The sequence below is a fragment of the Pelobates fuscus genome, chromosome 5, assembly GCF_036172605.1.
Source record: "Pelobates fuscus isolate aPelFus1 chromosome 5, aPelFus1.pri, whole genome shotgun sequence".
Classification (NCBI taxonomy): domain Eukaryota; kingdom Metazoa; phylum Chordata; class Amphibia; order Anura; family Pelobatidae; genus Pelobates; species Pelobates fuscus.
The window spans coordinates 92,501,051-92,519,359 of record NC_086321.1 but is presented as its reverse complement, the minus strand read 5'-3'; the positions used below and the strand labels follow the sequence as shown (position 1 = coordinate 92,519,359).

General features: G+C 43.9%; 1 protein-coding gene across 1 annotated transcript in view; it reads right to left on the bottom strand.

Moving 5' to 3' along the window:
- IPO11 (importin 11) overlaps positions 1–18,309 on the bottom strand; it is a 417,607-nt gene that overhangs the window by 398,600 nt on the left and 698 nt on the right. The window contains exon 2 of the mRNA XM_063454060.1: positions 1,618–1,762. Within this exon, the coding sequence (XP_063310130.1) occupies positions 1,618–1,755 (138 nt within the window). The 5' untranslated portion in view covers positions 1,756–1,762. The remainder of the gene's footprint in view (positions 1–1,617; positions 1,763–18,309) is intronic.

Genomic DNA, 18,309 nt, shown 5'->3' with positions numbered 1-18,309 from the left:
CTCTTACGGCGAAATGTCTAGACGACGTGACGCAATACATACCTAGGTGGGAGGAGGTTAAACAGCTGTGGCAGCCAGGAAAGACGAACAGTACCGTGCAAGAGTTTGGAGAGCTGGGATCGCAACCTGACTACACATGGGAAGACAGACTGCAGAGACTCCAACCCTTTGATGGGAGATTTGTCAGTGATTAAGCGTGGTTGTGAGTAGCGGGTACATGTACCACAGTATTCACCACTTGGGTAATAATAACAACATCTATTACTATTCAGCTGCCGATTTGATTAATTCCGAGAGTGCCAGCCCACCTCTCAGGCTGTTCTCAGACAAAGCAATACTTCCCCATACAGTGAACTGGAAGGCAAATATACATGCGCACCAAACAAATACACTAGCAGCCACTAGAGGGAAGCACGTTGAAAAGCGTGTTGAGTCCCACTGGGAGAAAGGTGCTATATAAATACTAATTATTATTATTATTCTTTAGTGGTGCTTTAAAGTGGCATTTTTTATATTTAAATGGATAATGTGTTAAATATATATTGGGGAAAAAAACAACTATAAACTATAGAAACTTACATTACAAGTGCCAGCATTAGGTGGAAACCCCCAGCAACTGCAGTGAGTTCTCAATAAACCAAGAATGATCCTCACTTCCTTCTATAGCAGTGATGAGCTTTTTATTGAAGCTTTGCTTTATGTACATTCTGAGGATTTATATGTCCCAGTTCAAATGCGGCAGTTTTCTATAAAAAGCTTACAGCAAGCAAAATTTATTTTTTTGAAAGTTATTCTTGTTAAAAAAAATAAAATAAAAAGGCCATTGCAAATGCATTCAGCATCACACATGGATAATGTCTCTCTCAATAGACCAACAAAACCTATGGTGGCAGCATCAAAATGCTGTTTTAAGCATGTTTTACTAGCCGCTCCTGCCTCTTGACATTTCATGCCAGGGAGAAGTGGCTGCATTCAGTACAGCACTGTATCTCGTCCCCTTTATCTTCTCTTTCTGTCTGACTTCCAAGCACACAGCTTCCACTCAGCGAGTCTTAGAGCACAGAAGGTCTGAGTGATACCTAGCCTACCTTGTCAGAGAAACAGCCACAAAAGGCACGTCCTCCTTCAAGATATTTGATCTTGGAAGGCTTTCTTGTTCAGCGACATCTCGCACTGTATGACGACTCTAAATTTGGAGAAGCATTGGACAGGACATAAGATCATCAGGACTGATGATCTTATTTTAGGCAGATGGGGCAGCAAAGAGAAGACTGTGCCTGAATACAGAGATATGACTATACAAAAACTAGTTTGCAGACACGATGAACTAGATATTAATGAAATTTTAAGATTTCAGGCATGAATTAATTTATCTTCAAGATTTTTCCTGGGGGTTGACACGAAAGTTCAAGAAACATATAACCAGTGTTCTTTTCTAATAATAGTTACAGTTTTTACATCTACCAATATTAACACATTACATGCATTTAAATAATGTCAGGAGCTGCACTTTTTACTTTCCTTTTTTTTTTTTTTAGAAAATGCTCTTGCTTATTGTTACTGTAACTCTCTTGCCACACATGACTTACACGTGTATAATAATGATAAATAACTCACCAGGAGCACTGAATAGAAGCCAGGTTGGGTCTCCCATTGTCTGAGCTGCTCCTCGGCTGGCTTCAGAACTGTTGAGTCTTGGCTGCTTGCCTGAGTCAAGACCTGTAGCACAACGCTACTGGCACTATTGATATCCATCTTAATCCTAAAAAATAAATTGCATAGAAAGAATAGTACATTTTAAAATACAGCTAATGTACAACCAAAGTCATCATTCAAAACAAACATGTAAAGGAAGAAGAGGAGGATTTTTGGAGAGTGCGTGATCAGGTTGTTGTTTTAATAAGGATTGCTTTTGAGATCTCCTTTAAGCCGTCTGCAGTGGGCACTCGAATTTCTACCCACCCAACTTTTCTAAGCACAAAACCTGTAATACTCACCTTGAATCCAGTACTGGATGTGGTGCTTCTCGCTCTTTCCACGTCACATCCTTCTGTCTCAGAGGTCAAATCAAATGCTTCTCATAGAGAAGCATTTGATGGAGCCCTTCTCACCGGTTCGGAGTGCATGTGCGCACTCTGAGCTGGGGAAGGATTTTAAAAAAATAGAATTCCAAATACATGTGGGAGTTCCAGGCTGCCTAAGCAAAGTGTGCAGGATGTTTAACGGTCTCCTGGCACAAAATGCAGATATATTGATACCGGAGAAACTGACGGAAGCCAAGCACAGAGAGATGGACACAGGTTTCTTCAGGAAGGAAGAGATTCTTTATTGGATCACCGATCGGGACTCAGAGGGACTAGCGTCACCAAAATACAGCAAAGTCTGAGTACTGAATACATAGAGTACATTCCTTATATAGCACTGTAGCTCCTCCCACAATTAACTACACCCACACATACCCTTAACCTATTTAATAAATAGAGTCTAAACTCATCCATCCGGTCTAACCACGTGGCTCATCTGATACAAAGGAGAGGGACGCGTAATTCCAGTTCTTACATTCCTGCACCTGGTCAGTACAGTGATAACAGTATCTTAGCTACGTGTAATTAACTAACTGATACTACAAACACATATACATACATATGCCTTGTGGCAATCTTAGCCTGCTAAACTTGTATTTTACTGGAATTACATCACAATATCTGTATGAGTAGCGTTTTGTTTCATGTCGAAGTCGAAAGCAGGAGTGATCATTGAGGTTAGAATAACGATTTAAGAATGTGCTTTTGACATGCTAAATGTAGTAACCACTTTATTCAGTGGCAGCAAATTGAATAAATAAAATAGTCAGACAGGTATATTCATTAATTTGTGCATTTTCAGGAAATCAAACTTGAAACCCTGACAAGTCACATTTTAAGTAATAACCCTAGCAAATAACCCTGGAGGAGATTAAGCAAAGAAAAGTAGAAGAAGACTGGACACAGCACAATTGGACCTTAGCATCACCCTACAATGTATTCCTCAATTTTATGATATTTCCTTAGAGGAGCACTGTAGGCACCATAAACAGTTACTTTGAAGTGGTTATGGTGTGTGGTTATGGTGTTCTTACTGGGATTTCGACGATGCTCAAAGTCCTGATGCAGAGCGTGGGGACGTTGAACGTCATTTAAAACACTTTTGGTGCTCTAAGAACACGGAGGCACCATCTAGCGGCTGTCTGAGAGGCAGCAACTAGAGGTGGGATTCGCCCTGTAATCAAAACACTGTGGTTTCTCCAAAACTGCTGTGTTTTGATTTACAGGGCTAAGGGGAGAGGGGCAAGGCACCAGGGCCGGCGCGTCCATAAGGCGGCACAGGCGGCCGCCTTAGGGCGCCAGAGAAGGGGGGCGCAAAAATCCGAATCCCCTGCCTCTGGCTGGAGACTCGGATTTTTAATCTCACCTCTCTCCCTGCAGCCAGCACACAGGAGCCTGGCAGTGAAGTCAGCCGTCCTCCTCTGATGATGTCAGAAGGGGGCGGGACTTCTACTGCTCCCAGACTCCCCAGCGGTCCTGATTGCAGCTCCAGCCTCCAGCCTCCAGTGCAGCCCATCCCATCCCATCCGACCACCAGGGGTAAGGTTCTCCCTCCTGGACCAAGGTAAGTCTCTGGGAGGGGGTGGGGGAAGAACTTGTAGCATTTTTTTTTTTTTTTTTTTAATCAAAACGTTTTTTTTTTCAGCCCCTTTCTTCAGCCCCTGCCCCCACCATACTCCCCCCTACCCCCACCATACTCCCCCCTACCCCCACCATACTCCCCCTGCCCCCACCATACTCCCCCTGCCCCCCACCATACTCCCCCTGCCCCCCACCATACTCCCCCTGCCCCCACCATACTCCCCCTGCCCCCACCATACTCTCCCTGCCCCCACTATACGATCCCTGCCCCCACTATACTGCCCCTGCCCCCACTATACTGCCCCTGCCCCCACTATACTGCCCCTGCCCCCACTATACTGCCCCTGCCCCCACTATACTGCCCCTGCCCCACTATACTGCCCCTGCCCCCACTATACTGCCCCTGCCCCCACTATACTCCCCCTGCTCCCCCTGCCCCCACTATACTCCCCCTGCCCCCACTATACTCCCCCTGCCCCCACTATACTCCCCCTGCCCCCACTATACTCCCCCTGCCCCCACTATACTCCCCCTGCCCCCACCATACTATCCCTGCCCCCACCATACTATCCCTGCCCCCACCATACACCCCCTGCCCCCACCATACACCCCCTGCCCCCACCATACACCCCCTGCCCCACTATACTCCCCTGCCACCTCTATAGCCCCTGCCCCCACTATACTCCCCTGCCACCTCTATAGCCCCTGCCCCACCATACTACCCCTGACACCTCTATAGTCCCTGCCCCCTCTACAGCCCCTACCCCTCCAAACTGCCCCACCATACTACCCCTGCCCCCTTTACAGCCCCTCTATAGCCCCTGCCCCACCATAGTGCCTCTGCCCCCTCTACTGCCCCATGTGCCCCTCTACAGCACTTCTATTTCCCTCTATAGACCCTGCCCCACCATACTGCCCCCTTTACAGCCCCTGCCCCACTATACTCCCCCTGCCCCCACTATACTCCCCCTGCCCCCACTATACTCCCCCTGCCCCCACTATACTCCCCCTGCCCCCACCATACTCCCCCTGTCCCACCATACCCCCCCCCTGCCCCCACCATACTGCCCCCTTTACAGCCCCTGCCCCACTATACTCCCCCTGCCCCCACTATACTCCCCCTGCCCCCACTATACTCCCCCTGCCCCCACTATACTCCCCCTGCCCCCACTATACTCCCCCTGCCCCCACCATACTCCCCCCTGTCCCACCATACCCCCCCTGCCCCCACCATACCCCCTCTGCCCCCACCATACCCCCCCTGCCCCCACCATACCCCCCCTGCCCCCACCATACTCCCCCCTGCCCCACCATACTCCCCCCTGCCCCCACCATACTACCCCTGCCACCTCTATAGCCCCTGCCCCCACAATACTACCCCTGCCACCTCTATAGCCCCTGCCCCCTTTACAGACCCTCAATAGCCCCTGCCCCCTCTACTGCCCCATGTGCCCCTCTACAGCACTTCTATTTCCCTCTACAGCCCCTGCCTCTGCCCCCCTTTCACACGCCTCTACTGCCCCTGTCTCCCCCCTCTACTTCCTCTACCCGCCTCAACAGCCCCTGTCCCCCCCTCTACTTCCCATTTACCCCCTACCATACTGTCCCTGTGACACCACTTTATTGCCTCAGTGTCCCTCGTTACAGCCTGTGCCCACACCATACTGCCCCTGTGTCCCCCCTCTACTGCCCATTTCCAACCACATTGCCCCTTTGCTCCCACCACAGCCCCTATACTCCCTTCTACAGCCTCTAATTCCCTTACTTCACATCCCTTCCACTACCTTTTACCCCATAGCTCCAGTACAGCCCCTATTCCCTTACTACAGTCCTTACCCCCACTACAGCCCCTCTCCCCCAAATTGCTGCCCATATCCCCCACACTACAGCCCCTGTTCCCACTTGCAGCCATCAACCTACTTCAATCCCTAACCCCCTACTACAGCCCCAATTCCCCACTACATTTCCTAAGCCCCCAATTACAGCCCCTAACTCTCAACTACAGCCCCTGTCCCCCTACTACAGCCCTTAACTCCTTAATTAGAGCCCCTATTACCCCACTAAAACTCACTACCACCTCCCCCCCCCCCCCCCCCCCCCCCCCCCCCCACCCAAGATTAGGTTCTGGATCTGCCCCTGCTCTGTATACCTGTCTGCATGTCTCTGTATGACTGTCTGTCTGTGTCTGTATGTCTCTATATGACTGTGTCCGTGTGTTTCTGAATGTCCCTGTATGCCTGTATGTCGCTGTATGACTGTATCCATATGTCTCTGTATGCCTTGTTCTGTATATCTTTGTGTGACTGTCTGTGTATATATGTCTCTGTATGCATTGTTCGTTATGTCTCTGTATGCCTGCATCTTCATGTCTCTGTATGTCTGTGTTTGTATAACTGTGTTTTTATTTATCTATATGCCAGTGTCTGCATGTCTGTGTGTGTGTGTATGTATGACTGTATGTCTGTGTACCTGTATGTGTTGATTGTATGACTGTGTGCCTGTATGGCTGTGTTTGTTTGATTGTGTGCCTGCATATTTCTGTGACTATGTGCCTGTATGTGTGTGTGTAGCTATATATCTATGTCTATATGGCTTGGGAGGGAAAAGTTACACAAAGGAGCCTGAGGGGAAGAGGGACACACAAAAAACAGGCTGAGGGGAGAGACCCACAGAAAAGGGCTGTGGGAAAGAAAGACACACAAAGGGGCTGGGGGGGAAAGGAGATACACATGGGGGTTGTAAGAGACATACAAGGGGGTGTAAGACACACTAAAGGGGGGTACAATACACTACATGGGGATTTCAAAAGGCTGGATATGAGACACCGCTAAAGATACATCTTATTTGTGTGTGGGGGGGCGGCAAAATTCATCTTCGCCTGTGTAGCCAAAAATCCTTGCACCGGCCCTGCCCAGACCACTTCAAAGGGCAGAAGTGGTATGGGTGCCCACAGTGTCCCTTTAAAGTAAGAACTGATGGCAATTCATAGTGACTTTTAAATTTAAGGACAAAAAATTATATGAAACATAGTTGACTGGGAGAATTTTTCCAGTTCAAATTGGAAATGTGAGATATCTTATTTGCCTGATGTTAATTTACATTTATATGTGTACAGTCCTTGAAACATAATAAATAATGTTAGAAGAAAAATAAAAATAAGTAACTGTATATATAAATAATCCCAGTGCTTACTGGCAATAAAGTAACAAATGGTGCATCTGAACAAACAGAACAAAATTGTTACAATGTAAATTTCTGTTACCTTTCTAAATTAGTTTATATTCTACTGCATGTGAAAAACCAACACAAACATAGTATTCAAAGGAATACTCAAAGTACTAGATTCACTCCTGCTTCACACAGTGGTTTTGGTGCAAGAAGCTTGTCTCTGCAGTCTCATAAATTCTAAATATTGCCTATTTATTACTATAGACAGCCTCTGCAAGTGGTTCTTATTAGGGTCAGGCAATATTTGAACTACCTATGCTCAGTGCTTTAAATTTAAGCATGAGTATGAGGAGATTCTGACTATAGCAGCTTGGCAATCGCTGTGCATGTGCAATAACCAGCCCCTCCCCAATGCTTCTCAATGGAGAAGAATCGAGTTAGCAGAGTATAACAGTAATGATGATTTCAGCCTGGGGTGGGGCAGCAGCTGTGGCAAGACAGGACATAGCGATGGGTAAAAGGAAAGTTAAATAATTTAGATATAATTGGGGATCCTAAATATAAATATGCAAGAGGAAACTAATGTTAGACATACATGTTTATATTTCTAACATCAGAGTTTACCTTTAAAGCAAAACTATAGTGTGAGGCATACAAACCTGTATTCCTAACACCACAGTGTCTGCCACTCCTCCTCCCCTCCATCCCCCCAAGTTTTCTAAGCCTGTAGACATCCTCATGCATAGCGTGAGGACGTCCACCATCGTTTCACGGAGTTAAACTCTGTGATAGGCCAGAAAGCACCTTTAGTGGCTGTCAGTTTTAGATTGCAGGGTTAAGGAGACAGGGACATTGCACTCAGACCACTTCAACAAGATAATATGGTGTGGGTGACTATAGTGTCCCTTTCATAATGGAGCACAATTAAAAATAGAAACGACAATAAATATTGTTTCCAGCAATCATTGAAAATCATTTGAAGCAATGACAGCTAATGACAGCTGTTGCAGATTTCAACTTGCAGACAGAGGATCACAGGAAACGTACTTCTTATCAACTGGAGTGACAGAAGTTAGTTGTCACAATATTAGATTTCCCAACATAAGTTTCAATTATTGTTTATTTTGATTCACTCACATCATTGAATTTATAGAACTGAAAAGCACTCTATAATATGTTGGTGCTATAAAAATGCTTATAATAGTTCCGTTCAAGACCCCAGATTCATTGTAGTGCCATTTAACATAGCAAGCATCATTATACATCAGACTGCAGCAGTGCACCGCATATAGTAACCACTAGAGATGTCGCGAACATAACATTTTCCGTTCGCGAATGGCGAACGCGAACTTCCGCAAATGTTCGCGAACGGGCCAACCGGGAGAACCGCCATAGACTTCAATAGGCAGGCGAATTTTAAAACCCACAGGGACTCTTTCTGGCCACAATAGTGATGGGAAAGTTGTTTCAAGGGGACTAACACCTGGACTGTGGCATGCCGGAGGGGGGTCCATGGCAAAACTCCCATGGAAAATTACATAGTTGATGCAGAGTCTGGTTTTAATCCATAAAGGGCATAAATCACCTAACAATCCTAAATTGTTTGGAATAACGTGCTTTAAAACATCAGGTATGATGTTGTATCGATCAGGTAGTGTAAGGATTACGCCCGCTTCACAGTGACAGACCAAACTCCCCGTTTAACGCACCGCAAACAACCGCAAACAGTCCATTTGCACAACCGCAAACTCCCCATTTGCACAACCGCAAACTCCCCATTTGCACAAGGTTGGATACCAAGCTAGCCATGTCCCGTTCCTTGTCCTCACTGATGTCATTGAAGGTCTCTTCCTCCACCCAGGCACGTACAACACCAAGGGTCCCCGAAAGGTGACAACAAGCCCCCTGTATTTTTTTTTATTTTTTTTTAAATGTACACTACTGCTACACCAGATATGAGTTGCACTGGTGTGACACTGTGCCCTGGCAGGCCCTGAAACGCACACGTGTGAAGGAAACTGACTGCCATTATATTACAGTCAAAATTTTATTTATTTTTTTAAATGCAAGCTATTGTGACACCAGATATGAGTGGTGGCACTGGGCAAGTGGGCACAGTATACGCTGTGAGCCTGACACACACGCTGGCAGGCAGGCAACTGCAATTAGATTACACACAAAAAAAACCAAAAAAAAGCAGACTGATGTTGGGGTGCTGTCCTTACAGCAGAGATCAGATGAGTCCTTCAGGACTGTAGTGGACACTGAATACACTAGCCTAGCTATCGATTTCCCTATTAAATCAGCAGCAGCTACACTGTCCCTCCTCTCACTAAGAATGCAGCTTCCGGGGGGCGGGGCCTAGCTGACATGGAGGAAAGACGCACTTCGTGTGAGCTCCCTCAATATCTCACTTTAAGCAGCTATCAACAAGCAAATTTCACCCTAGAAGGGGATGACCCAGCAATGTTGCTCCTACCTGACCGACCCGACATGCTTAATAGTGGTCAGCAACTCGACAGAGTCTTACTTACCTCCGCATGGCAAGTGTGGCCTGGTGCTCACCGGGCGGGAGAGGCGGCCGATCTCCCGATCCTGGGATGCCCAGGAGCAGCTACTTCCCGGCAGGAGCTCCGTTACCCCCCCCCCTCGGACCGGTGGGGGTTATCCCGGTCCACCCCTGAGAGGCTGTCTGGAGCTAATGGACGCACAGAGCACAGCCGCCCAGGCTACCATACTCATCTGCAACTCTCCCAATATGGCGGCAGCCGCGTGTCCTCCTGGTACCAGCAAAGCATGGCAGGATATTGAGTCTAAGCTGGACAGACTCTTTAATCAATTTTGGAAGCAAATAACAAGCAGGAAGCCCCAACAAGCTCCACCACAGCTAAGCGAAGCAGTCCCCATTAAAATCCACCAACGCAAAAGGCGTCAAAGACGGGACCGGAGGCACAAACAGAAATGCAGAGCCTGCTCCACGTCAAGCACTCGCCTCCACCTTAAGCCACCACAATCCCGCACCGGACGTGAAGCACCACTGGGACAGATCCGACCACCCGACAAAACAAGCTTTCACCACCTCAAGCCGCGAACCCGGCACTCAGCCAGAGACTTGCCTTTGTTGTTCCAGGTATCAGGGACTCCCAGGGTCTGCACCTGGCGCCCAGAAGGGATCGGATGAGCACAAGCAGTAAACAGCAGCCTGCCAAGCATGTCCAACTATAGCCGATCCTCCACACCATGCCTTTGATCACATGAACTGCTCTCTGCACATTAACTAATCGTAAAGTAGCAAGCGTTTAAACATGTCATTATTTCACCTCCTAAAGAGTTTATTGTCCTTGTTCCTTACATGCCTTTAACGTTCATGTATTATGTTATTCACTAGTCTCATCTCATGGGGCGACTCACACTTGATTTACAACTAGTGGTGGAGCTGCTGATATAAATACACAGTTGATAACATGCAAGCTACACCCTAAACATGACAGCCATCTTTCACATCAATGTACTGCTATATACTCATACCCTCAGTGCAACTAGCCATTAAATATGCACGTTCAGCCTAGCATGCTGAAATATAACAGACTTCTGTCTAAAAAAAAAAATTAAAAAAAATAATACAATAAAAAAAAAAAGAATGCAGCTTCAGAATTAATCTAAATTGTATGCTGTCTAGGAGGTGGGAGGGTCTGGGAGGGAGGGTCTGCTGCTGATTGGCTGGAATGTGTCTGCTGACTGTGAGTTCCAGGGTCAAAGTTTACTCAATGATGACGAATAGGGGCAGACCGAACATCGCATATGTTCGCCATCCGTGGCAAACGTGAACAAGCTATGTTCGCCAGGAACTATTCGGGACATCACTAGTAACCACGCATCCTTAAATTTCAGATCAATCATGTTTAGCTGGACATTTATCCCCTCATTGAATGAGCATTATATGAAAAATTCTGCCCACATCTAATTAGAATTCAAAAAAACGATTAATAAATGCAGTTCCTTTTGGACCAATTCTTGAGTAATCAATGAACGGATTTTACCCTGCAACATATGAATTCTATAGACTGCAGACCAGTCTTTACGGAAAATAATTTCTCTACCACAGCCTGATGTTTAGTAAAGCGAGGATTTCACAAAACAATTCAACATAATACATTGTGTGCCGGGGTAGGGACTGAGCACATTATATGTAGTGTGCTGGCACTCAGATGGTTAATATCTGAACAGCACTAAAAAACCCAAGAACTGATGAGGAGGTTTGAATTTCATATGCTCAAACGGTCTGACTTGAAGACCCAACTTCTAAATAAGAAAATGCATTGAAATTCTCTTTATCATTTCCCTCTGTGAGCGTGCACCTGTCAAAGAACATTGTCTGCTCCAAAAATATTTTTTTTTTTTAAATTGAATCGTTAACAAGAAATTGTAACTCACACACAAGAATGATCTTCATGACCCTATTCCGAAATGCAATGAATATTTTGAATGGTAAAATAAAGGTGACGTGCAGGGCTTTTTTCGGAGTTAACATATTGCAGATAACCAGATGGGAACATGGAAAAAAACAAAGGGTCATATCATTCCCGCAGCATAATCTAAAAGCCAATGAATTAATGTGAACGACAATTAATATTTGTGATGGGAGATTTAAGAAAACTGATTTATTTAGCTCAGTGAATGCAGGAATTATACTATTTGCTAGACTAATATTTACAGACATCTTGAAGTTAGTATATATATCTCATTTCAAATTAGGGGGTGATGGGTTTATAAAACTTCTGCTAACAGAAAAATGGGGCAAAGTAATTCAAGTTCAGAATTCTCTATGGAACAAACGTTTATTCACTAAATTCCAAGCCTATTTTAGTTGTTATAATGACAAGAGTGGCCCGACGTCCTCCCACAGTAAAGGCGTCAGGGCAATCATTTATGATACAACTTATCTTGGGTTCACTACCACAGGAAGCTCTGCCAACGAGTTAAAGGGACACTATAGTCACCAGAACAACTACAGCTTATTGAATTTGTTCTGGTGTGTAGAATCATTACCGTCAGGCTTTTTGCTGTAAGCACTGTCTTTTCAGAGAAAATGCAGTGTTTACATTACAGCCTAGTGATAACTTCACTGGCCACTCCTCAGATGGCTGTTAGAGATCCGTCCTGGGTCATGGCTGCCTAAAATGCATCCAAACATTCAGTGTCTCCTGCCTCTGCATGCACACACTGAGCTTTCCTCATGGAGATTCATTGATTGAATGAATCTCTATGAGGAAATGCTGATTGGACAGGGCTGTGTTTGAACCATGCTGGCTCGGCCCCTGATCTGCCTCTTTGTCAGTCTCAGCCAATACTATGGGGAAGCACGGTGATTGGATCAGGCTACTACTTCTGATGTTGTCAGCAGACTGCTTGTTTTTTGGGGGGGCAAAAAGCATGCAGATCTACAGCTTCTGGCTTGAATACAGTAAGATTTTGCTATATATATGGAGGCATGAGGAGCCCAGGGGGGCTAGATGGTGATTTTAACACTATAGGGTCAGGAATACATGTTTGTGTTCCTGACCCTATAGTGATCCTTTAAGCCTGGGGGTACAGGGACCCATATATTGACTAAGAGAGCACTGCAGATGCTCTTAGCCAATGAACCAGAATGCAGGGCTTAGCTCAGGAAAACTATGCTCCTCACTGGAGTCTGGGTTCCAAGGTAGGTGGCAACGGTCCCCTGGCAAGGTATCAAATCATTCTTTAACAGTTTGTCTAACACTGTTGGAGTGTGCCAATGCATTCCTGCCAACAAAACAATGACCGCAGGTAGCGATCAGGGTGCATGGAATGTTTATTTAACCTATGACTACAAATATAATAGAATATTCACTAAAGTATGATTTAAAATTTCATTTTTTTTTTTTAAGAAAATCTAGGTGAATTTAACATTTTAGGCCAAAATAGTCAAACTGAAAACATACGTGATATGGAGAATGTTTGTAAATGATCAGTGGTTCTGTCCCCAAAATTTTATTTCTGACAATTCATACTTTAATCCCTTAAAGACACATGACATGTGTCCTAAATAAAGGCCTAAATAAAGTAAAATATTACCTTTATTCCAGTTTGCTGGTGCTGGCTCTGCCCCTGATGTGCCTCCTTGGCTATCATCATCAAATGTGATGATCTCAGCCAATCACAATGCTTTCCCAAAGGAAAGCATCAGATTGGCTGAGATTGTCAATTCCAATGATCTCAGCCAAGGAGCGGGGTCGGCGGAGCAAGAAGCCACCCTGACCAATCAGCATCTCCTCGTAGAGATGCATTGAATAAATGCATTTCTATGAGGAAAGTTCAGTGTCCCAATGCAGAGAGTGGAGACAATGACAGTCAATGCTGCACAGTGTGCAGCACTGCCCCAGGAAGCACCTCTAGTAGCCATCAGAGGAGTGGCCACTGAAGGCGTCCCTAGGAAGCAATGTAAACATTGACTTTTCTCTGAAAAGGCAGTGTTTACTGCAAAAAGCCTGCAGGGACGGACTATAATCACCAGAACAACTACATTGAATAACCTTCAAACCTTCCAGTAGAGATTGTAGATGTATTAGTCCAGTGATGCAGATGTAAAATAAATACATATATATATGATCCATCATTATTTTGTTGATGGAAAAGGCTTTAGAGTTATACTGTGTATTAAATGAGTATTCAAAAGGGTTCTTTGAGTTAATTAATGGTTTAGGTTTATCAATCAAAATGTCCCCTCTATTGGTATTTTTAATCTTTTGAGCCTCTAATTCTAACTGATCTTTCTTGTAACCCTTTTCCACAAACTTTTTTGTCAAAAGATCTCATTTTGACAAGAAACTATATGCAGAGCAAGTAGATCTTTTGACAAAAAAGTTTGTGGAAAAGGGTTACAAGAAAGATCAGTTAGAATTAGAGGCTCAAAAGATTAAAAATACCAATAGAGGGGACATTTTGATTGATAAACCTAAACCATTAATTAACTCAAAGAACCCTTTTGAATACTCCTTTAATACACAGTATAACTCTAAAGCCTTTTCCATCAACAAAATAATCTAAAAGCATTGGTCTATTTTACAACACGACGAATACTTGGGATGTCAATTGCCAGACATGCCCAAGGTCATATACAGAAAAGGGAGGAACTTCTCAACTTATCTTACGCCCAGTTTATTCCAACCATCGAATAAAACTGGGGTAAAAAATAGTAGAAAGGGATTTTACACCTGCGGAAAATACAAAGCATGTAGACTTATGCCATGTCATGTACAAGGCTTTAAAAGTACAACAACTGGAGAGGAATTTAAAATGAAAGGATGTGTTACATGTTCATCTACTAATGTAGTATACCTCCTTATGTGTGGGTGCGGGGCACAATACGTGGGGAAAACAGGTCGAAAAGCGAAGGTACGCTTTTTGGAACATTTAAATAATATAAAGAAAGGAATTCAGAACCATTCAGTCCCCACACACTGTAATCTATGTCCCAAGGTTAAAACGTGTAATTTATCCTGGATAATTATTGAACAGGTGAATTTAGATGAAAGAGGAGGGGATATTACCACCAAACTCAGACAAAGGGAGGGATTCTGGATCCATAGACTTAAAACTCTTCAACCACTATGATTTAATTTGTTTTTTTATAATAATTTTGTCCATACTTTTTACACACATTTTTATACCCTTTATACCCATTCTTATTTTTTTAATATATTATTTCTCATATTTATCATTATAACTTTTTTTATTTGTTTTATTTTATTATTATATATTTTTGACTATTATATTTTACTATTTTTGAAGGTCTTAGTGATCCAGAATCCTTCCCTTTATTCCCTCCCACATACTTTCTTTTGTCACCCCTTTGCTACTCTCTGTCTACACCTTTAAGATACTATTAATTATTAATGTAGAAAATTGATTATGTACTACAATGTTAGTGAGAAATCAATATATATCTTATATTTTATTCTCTCTCTTCAATTGTATGTTAAGAAATGGTTTAAGAGAAGTACTGTTTAGAAGATATAGAGAATAAGCTATTAATATAATGAGATTTGATCTTATTTTGTTCTGTTTGCTTTGAACCTCGGGGACTGCATAATCCTTGTGAAGTCCGCGAGAGAACGAAGTGGAAGGCATATGCGTTCCAGCGGTATATACGACTTCCGCATGGCTGATGAGAATGAAGACACTTCTGGATCAATGGAACGCACGTACGTTCCACAGACGCTTTCTGGAACTCCATATAAGGAAGGTGAAAACGGACTTTTAATTTAAACACAGCTGATCGGAATCAGCTGATTGAGAAAATTAGATGAAAAAAACGGCGGGAAGCCCTATAAAAAGAAGGTGAAGTCCCCAGAGGATTCAAAGCACTTTATTACTCCTGAGGAAGTCTGAGAAGACAGACGAAACGCGTAGAGTGAACTATTTATTTGTATTTTATTTTGTTTTATACCTGTTTTTCCTGCTGGATATCTCTATGAGGATTACCATATTCCACAGCGATGGGACAAACAGATTTGTACTGATGGGCCTTTTTATACCTTTTACACTGTAAGTGCAACTATTAAAAGCTGATTTATACTTTACAACAGTGCTATACTATGCCATTTTTTATCTTTTACATGCAATATTCATCATTCCAATCGTGAGGAATTCGTGAGAATCCACTTAACTGATGAGCCTGAAAATCACTTCAATTTTGTGAGTGCAATATATTAATAAGGGGCTATTTGTGTCTTTACGTTAATCCCCTATGAGCGTATTTTCTTTTACTTTATAGGTTTCGGTACATCCTATTTTGTCTACTGTCCAAAATTGTCGTTTTTTCATTTTTCACACACAAACAAATACTAACGCTAACTTTGGCCAGTGTTTGTGACCAAATGGCTACTAAAAAAGACTGGACATACCCCATTTGCAATACCTTGGGTTGTCTACTATTGCAAATGGTATGCCATTATGGGTGTAAATTTAATTCCTGGGCTACTATACAGTCTCAAAGGCAACGTAACCAATCTGGTGAATTTCAATTTCAAATGTAACGTGCTATATTTGACCCTGTAACTTCCCAAAACACCATAAAACCTGTACATAGGGGGTACTGCTTTACATGTGAGACTTTGCTGAATACAAATATGTGTATTTTATTGCAGTAAAAGCAAACAGTATTATGACATTGACAGTTAAAATGTCATGTAGAACTAAAAAAATGACAACATTTCTTATTTTCTCCCATTTTTTTCATATTAAATTATGTTTCATGGCTACATATTTGATATTAAATGAAAGCTCTGTTTCCCCTGAATAAAATGATATATAATAAGGGGGGGTGCATTTAATATGAAAAGAGGTGAATTACGGTTGGACAGACATATAGCGCAAATGCCAGGTTTTGTTTACGTTTTGTTCTGTTCACAACGTGTACATTTTGCTCAGTTAATGGTGTCTGTACAGGCAGTGTTTTGCTATGAAACTCTACACACATGGAGATTATCCAACAGCATCTTTGGGAGAAATTAACTATACTTACAGAGTTTAAATCCCCCTGTCCACAGACTGACATCACTGTGTATTAGCACCCTCCCTCCTGCATCTACAGACTGACATCACTGTGTATTAATCACCTTGTGTCCACAGACTGACATCGCTGGGTATTAATCGCACAGTGACATCACTGGGTATTAATCCCACAGTCTGACATCACTGGGTAATAATCCCACAGTCTGACATCACTGGGTAATAATCCCACAGTCTGACATCACTGGGTAATAATCCCACAGTCTGACATCACTGGGTAATAATCCCACAGTCTGACATCACTGGGTAATAATCCCACAGTCTGACATCACTGGGTAATAATCCCACCGTCTGACATCACTGGGTAATAATCCCACCGTCTGACATCACTGGGTAATAATCCCACCGTCTGACATCACTGGGTAATAATCCCACCGTCTGACATCACTGGGTAATAATCCCACCGTCTGACATCACTGGGTAATAATCCCACCGTCTGACATCACTGGGTAATAATCCCACAGAGTGACAGCACTGGGTAATAATCCCACAGAGTGACAGCACTGGGTAATAATCCCACAGAGTGACAGCACTGGGTAATAATCCCACAGAGTGACAGCACTGGGTAATAATCCCACAGAGTGACAGCACTGGGTATTAATCCCACAGAGTGACAGCACTGGGTATTAATCCCACAGAGTGACAGCACTGGGTATTAATCCCACAGAGTGACAGCACTGGGTATTAATCCCACAGAGTGACAGCACTGGGTATTAATCCCACAGAGTGACAGCACTGGGTATTAATCCCACAGAGTGACAGCACTGGGTATTAATCCCACAGAGTGACAGCACTGGGTATTAATCCCACAGAGTGACAGCACTGGGTATTAATCCCACAGAGTGACAGCACTGGGTATTAATCCCACAGAGTGACAGCACTGGGTATTAATCCCACAGAGTGACAGCACTGGGTATTAATCCCACAGAGTGACAGCACTGGGTATTAATCCCACAGAGTGACAGCACTGGGTAATAATCCCACAGAGTGACAGCACTGGGTATTAATCCCACAGAGTGACAGCACTGGGTATTAATCCCACAGAGTGACAGCACTGGGTATTAATCCCACAGAGTGACAGCACTGGGTATTAATCCCACAGAGTGACAGCACTGGGTATTAATCCCACAGAGTGACAGCACTGGGTATTAATCCCACAGAGTGACAGCACTGGGTATTAATCCCACAGAGTGACAGCACTGGGTATTAATCCCACAGAGTGACAGCACTGGGTATTAATCCCACAGAGTGACAGCACTGGGTATTAATCCCACAGAGTGACAGCACTGGGTATTAATCCCACAGAGTGACAGCACTGGGTATTAATCCCACAGAGTGACAGCACTGGGTATTAATCCCACAGAGTGACAGCACTGGGTATTAATCCCACAGAGTGACAGCACTGGGTATTAATCCCACAGAGTGACAGCACTGGGTATTAATCCCACAGAGTGACAGCACTGGGTATTAATCCCACAGAGTGACAGCACTGGGTATTAATCCCACAGAGTGACAGCACTGGGTATTAATCCCACAGAGTGACAGCACTGGGTATTAATCCCACAGAGTGACAGCACTGGGTATTAATCCCACAGAGTGACAGCACTGGGTATTAATCCCACAGAGTGACAGCACTGGGTATTAATCCCACAGAGTGACAACACTGGGTATTAATCCCACAGAGTGACAACACTGGGTATTAATCCCACAGAGTGACAACACTGGGTATTAATCCCACAGAGTGACAACACTGGGTATTAATCCCACAGAGTGACAACACTGGGTATTAATCCCACAGAGTGACAACACTGGGTATTAATCCCACAGTCTGACAGCACTGGGTATTAATCCCACAGTCTGACAGCACTGGGTATTAATC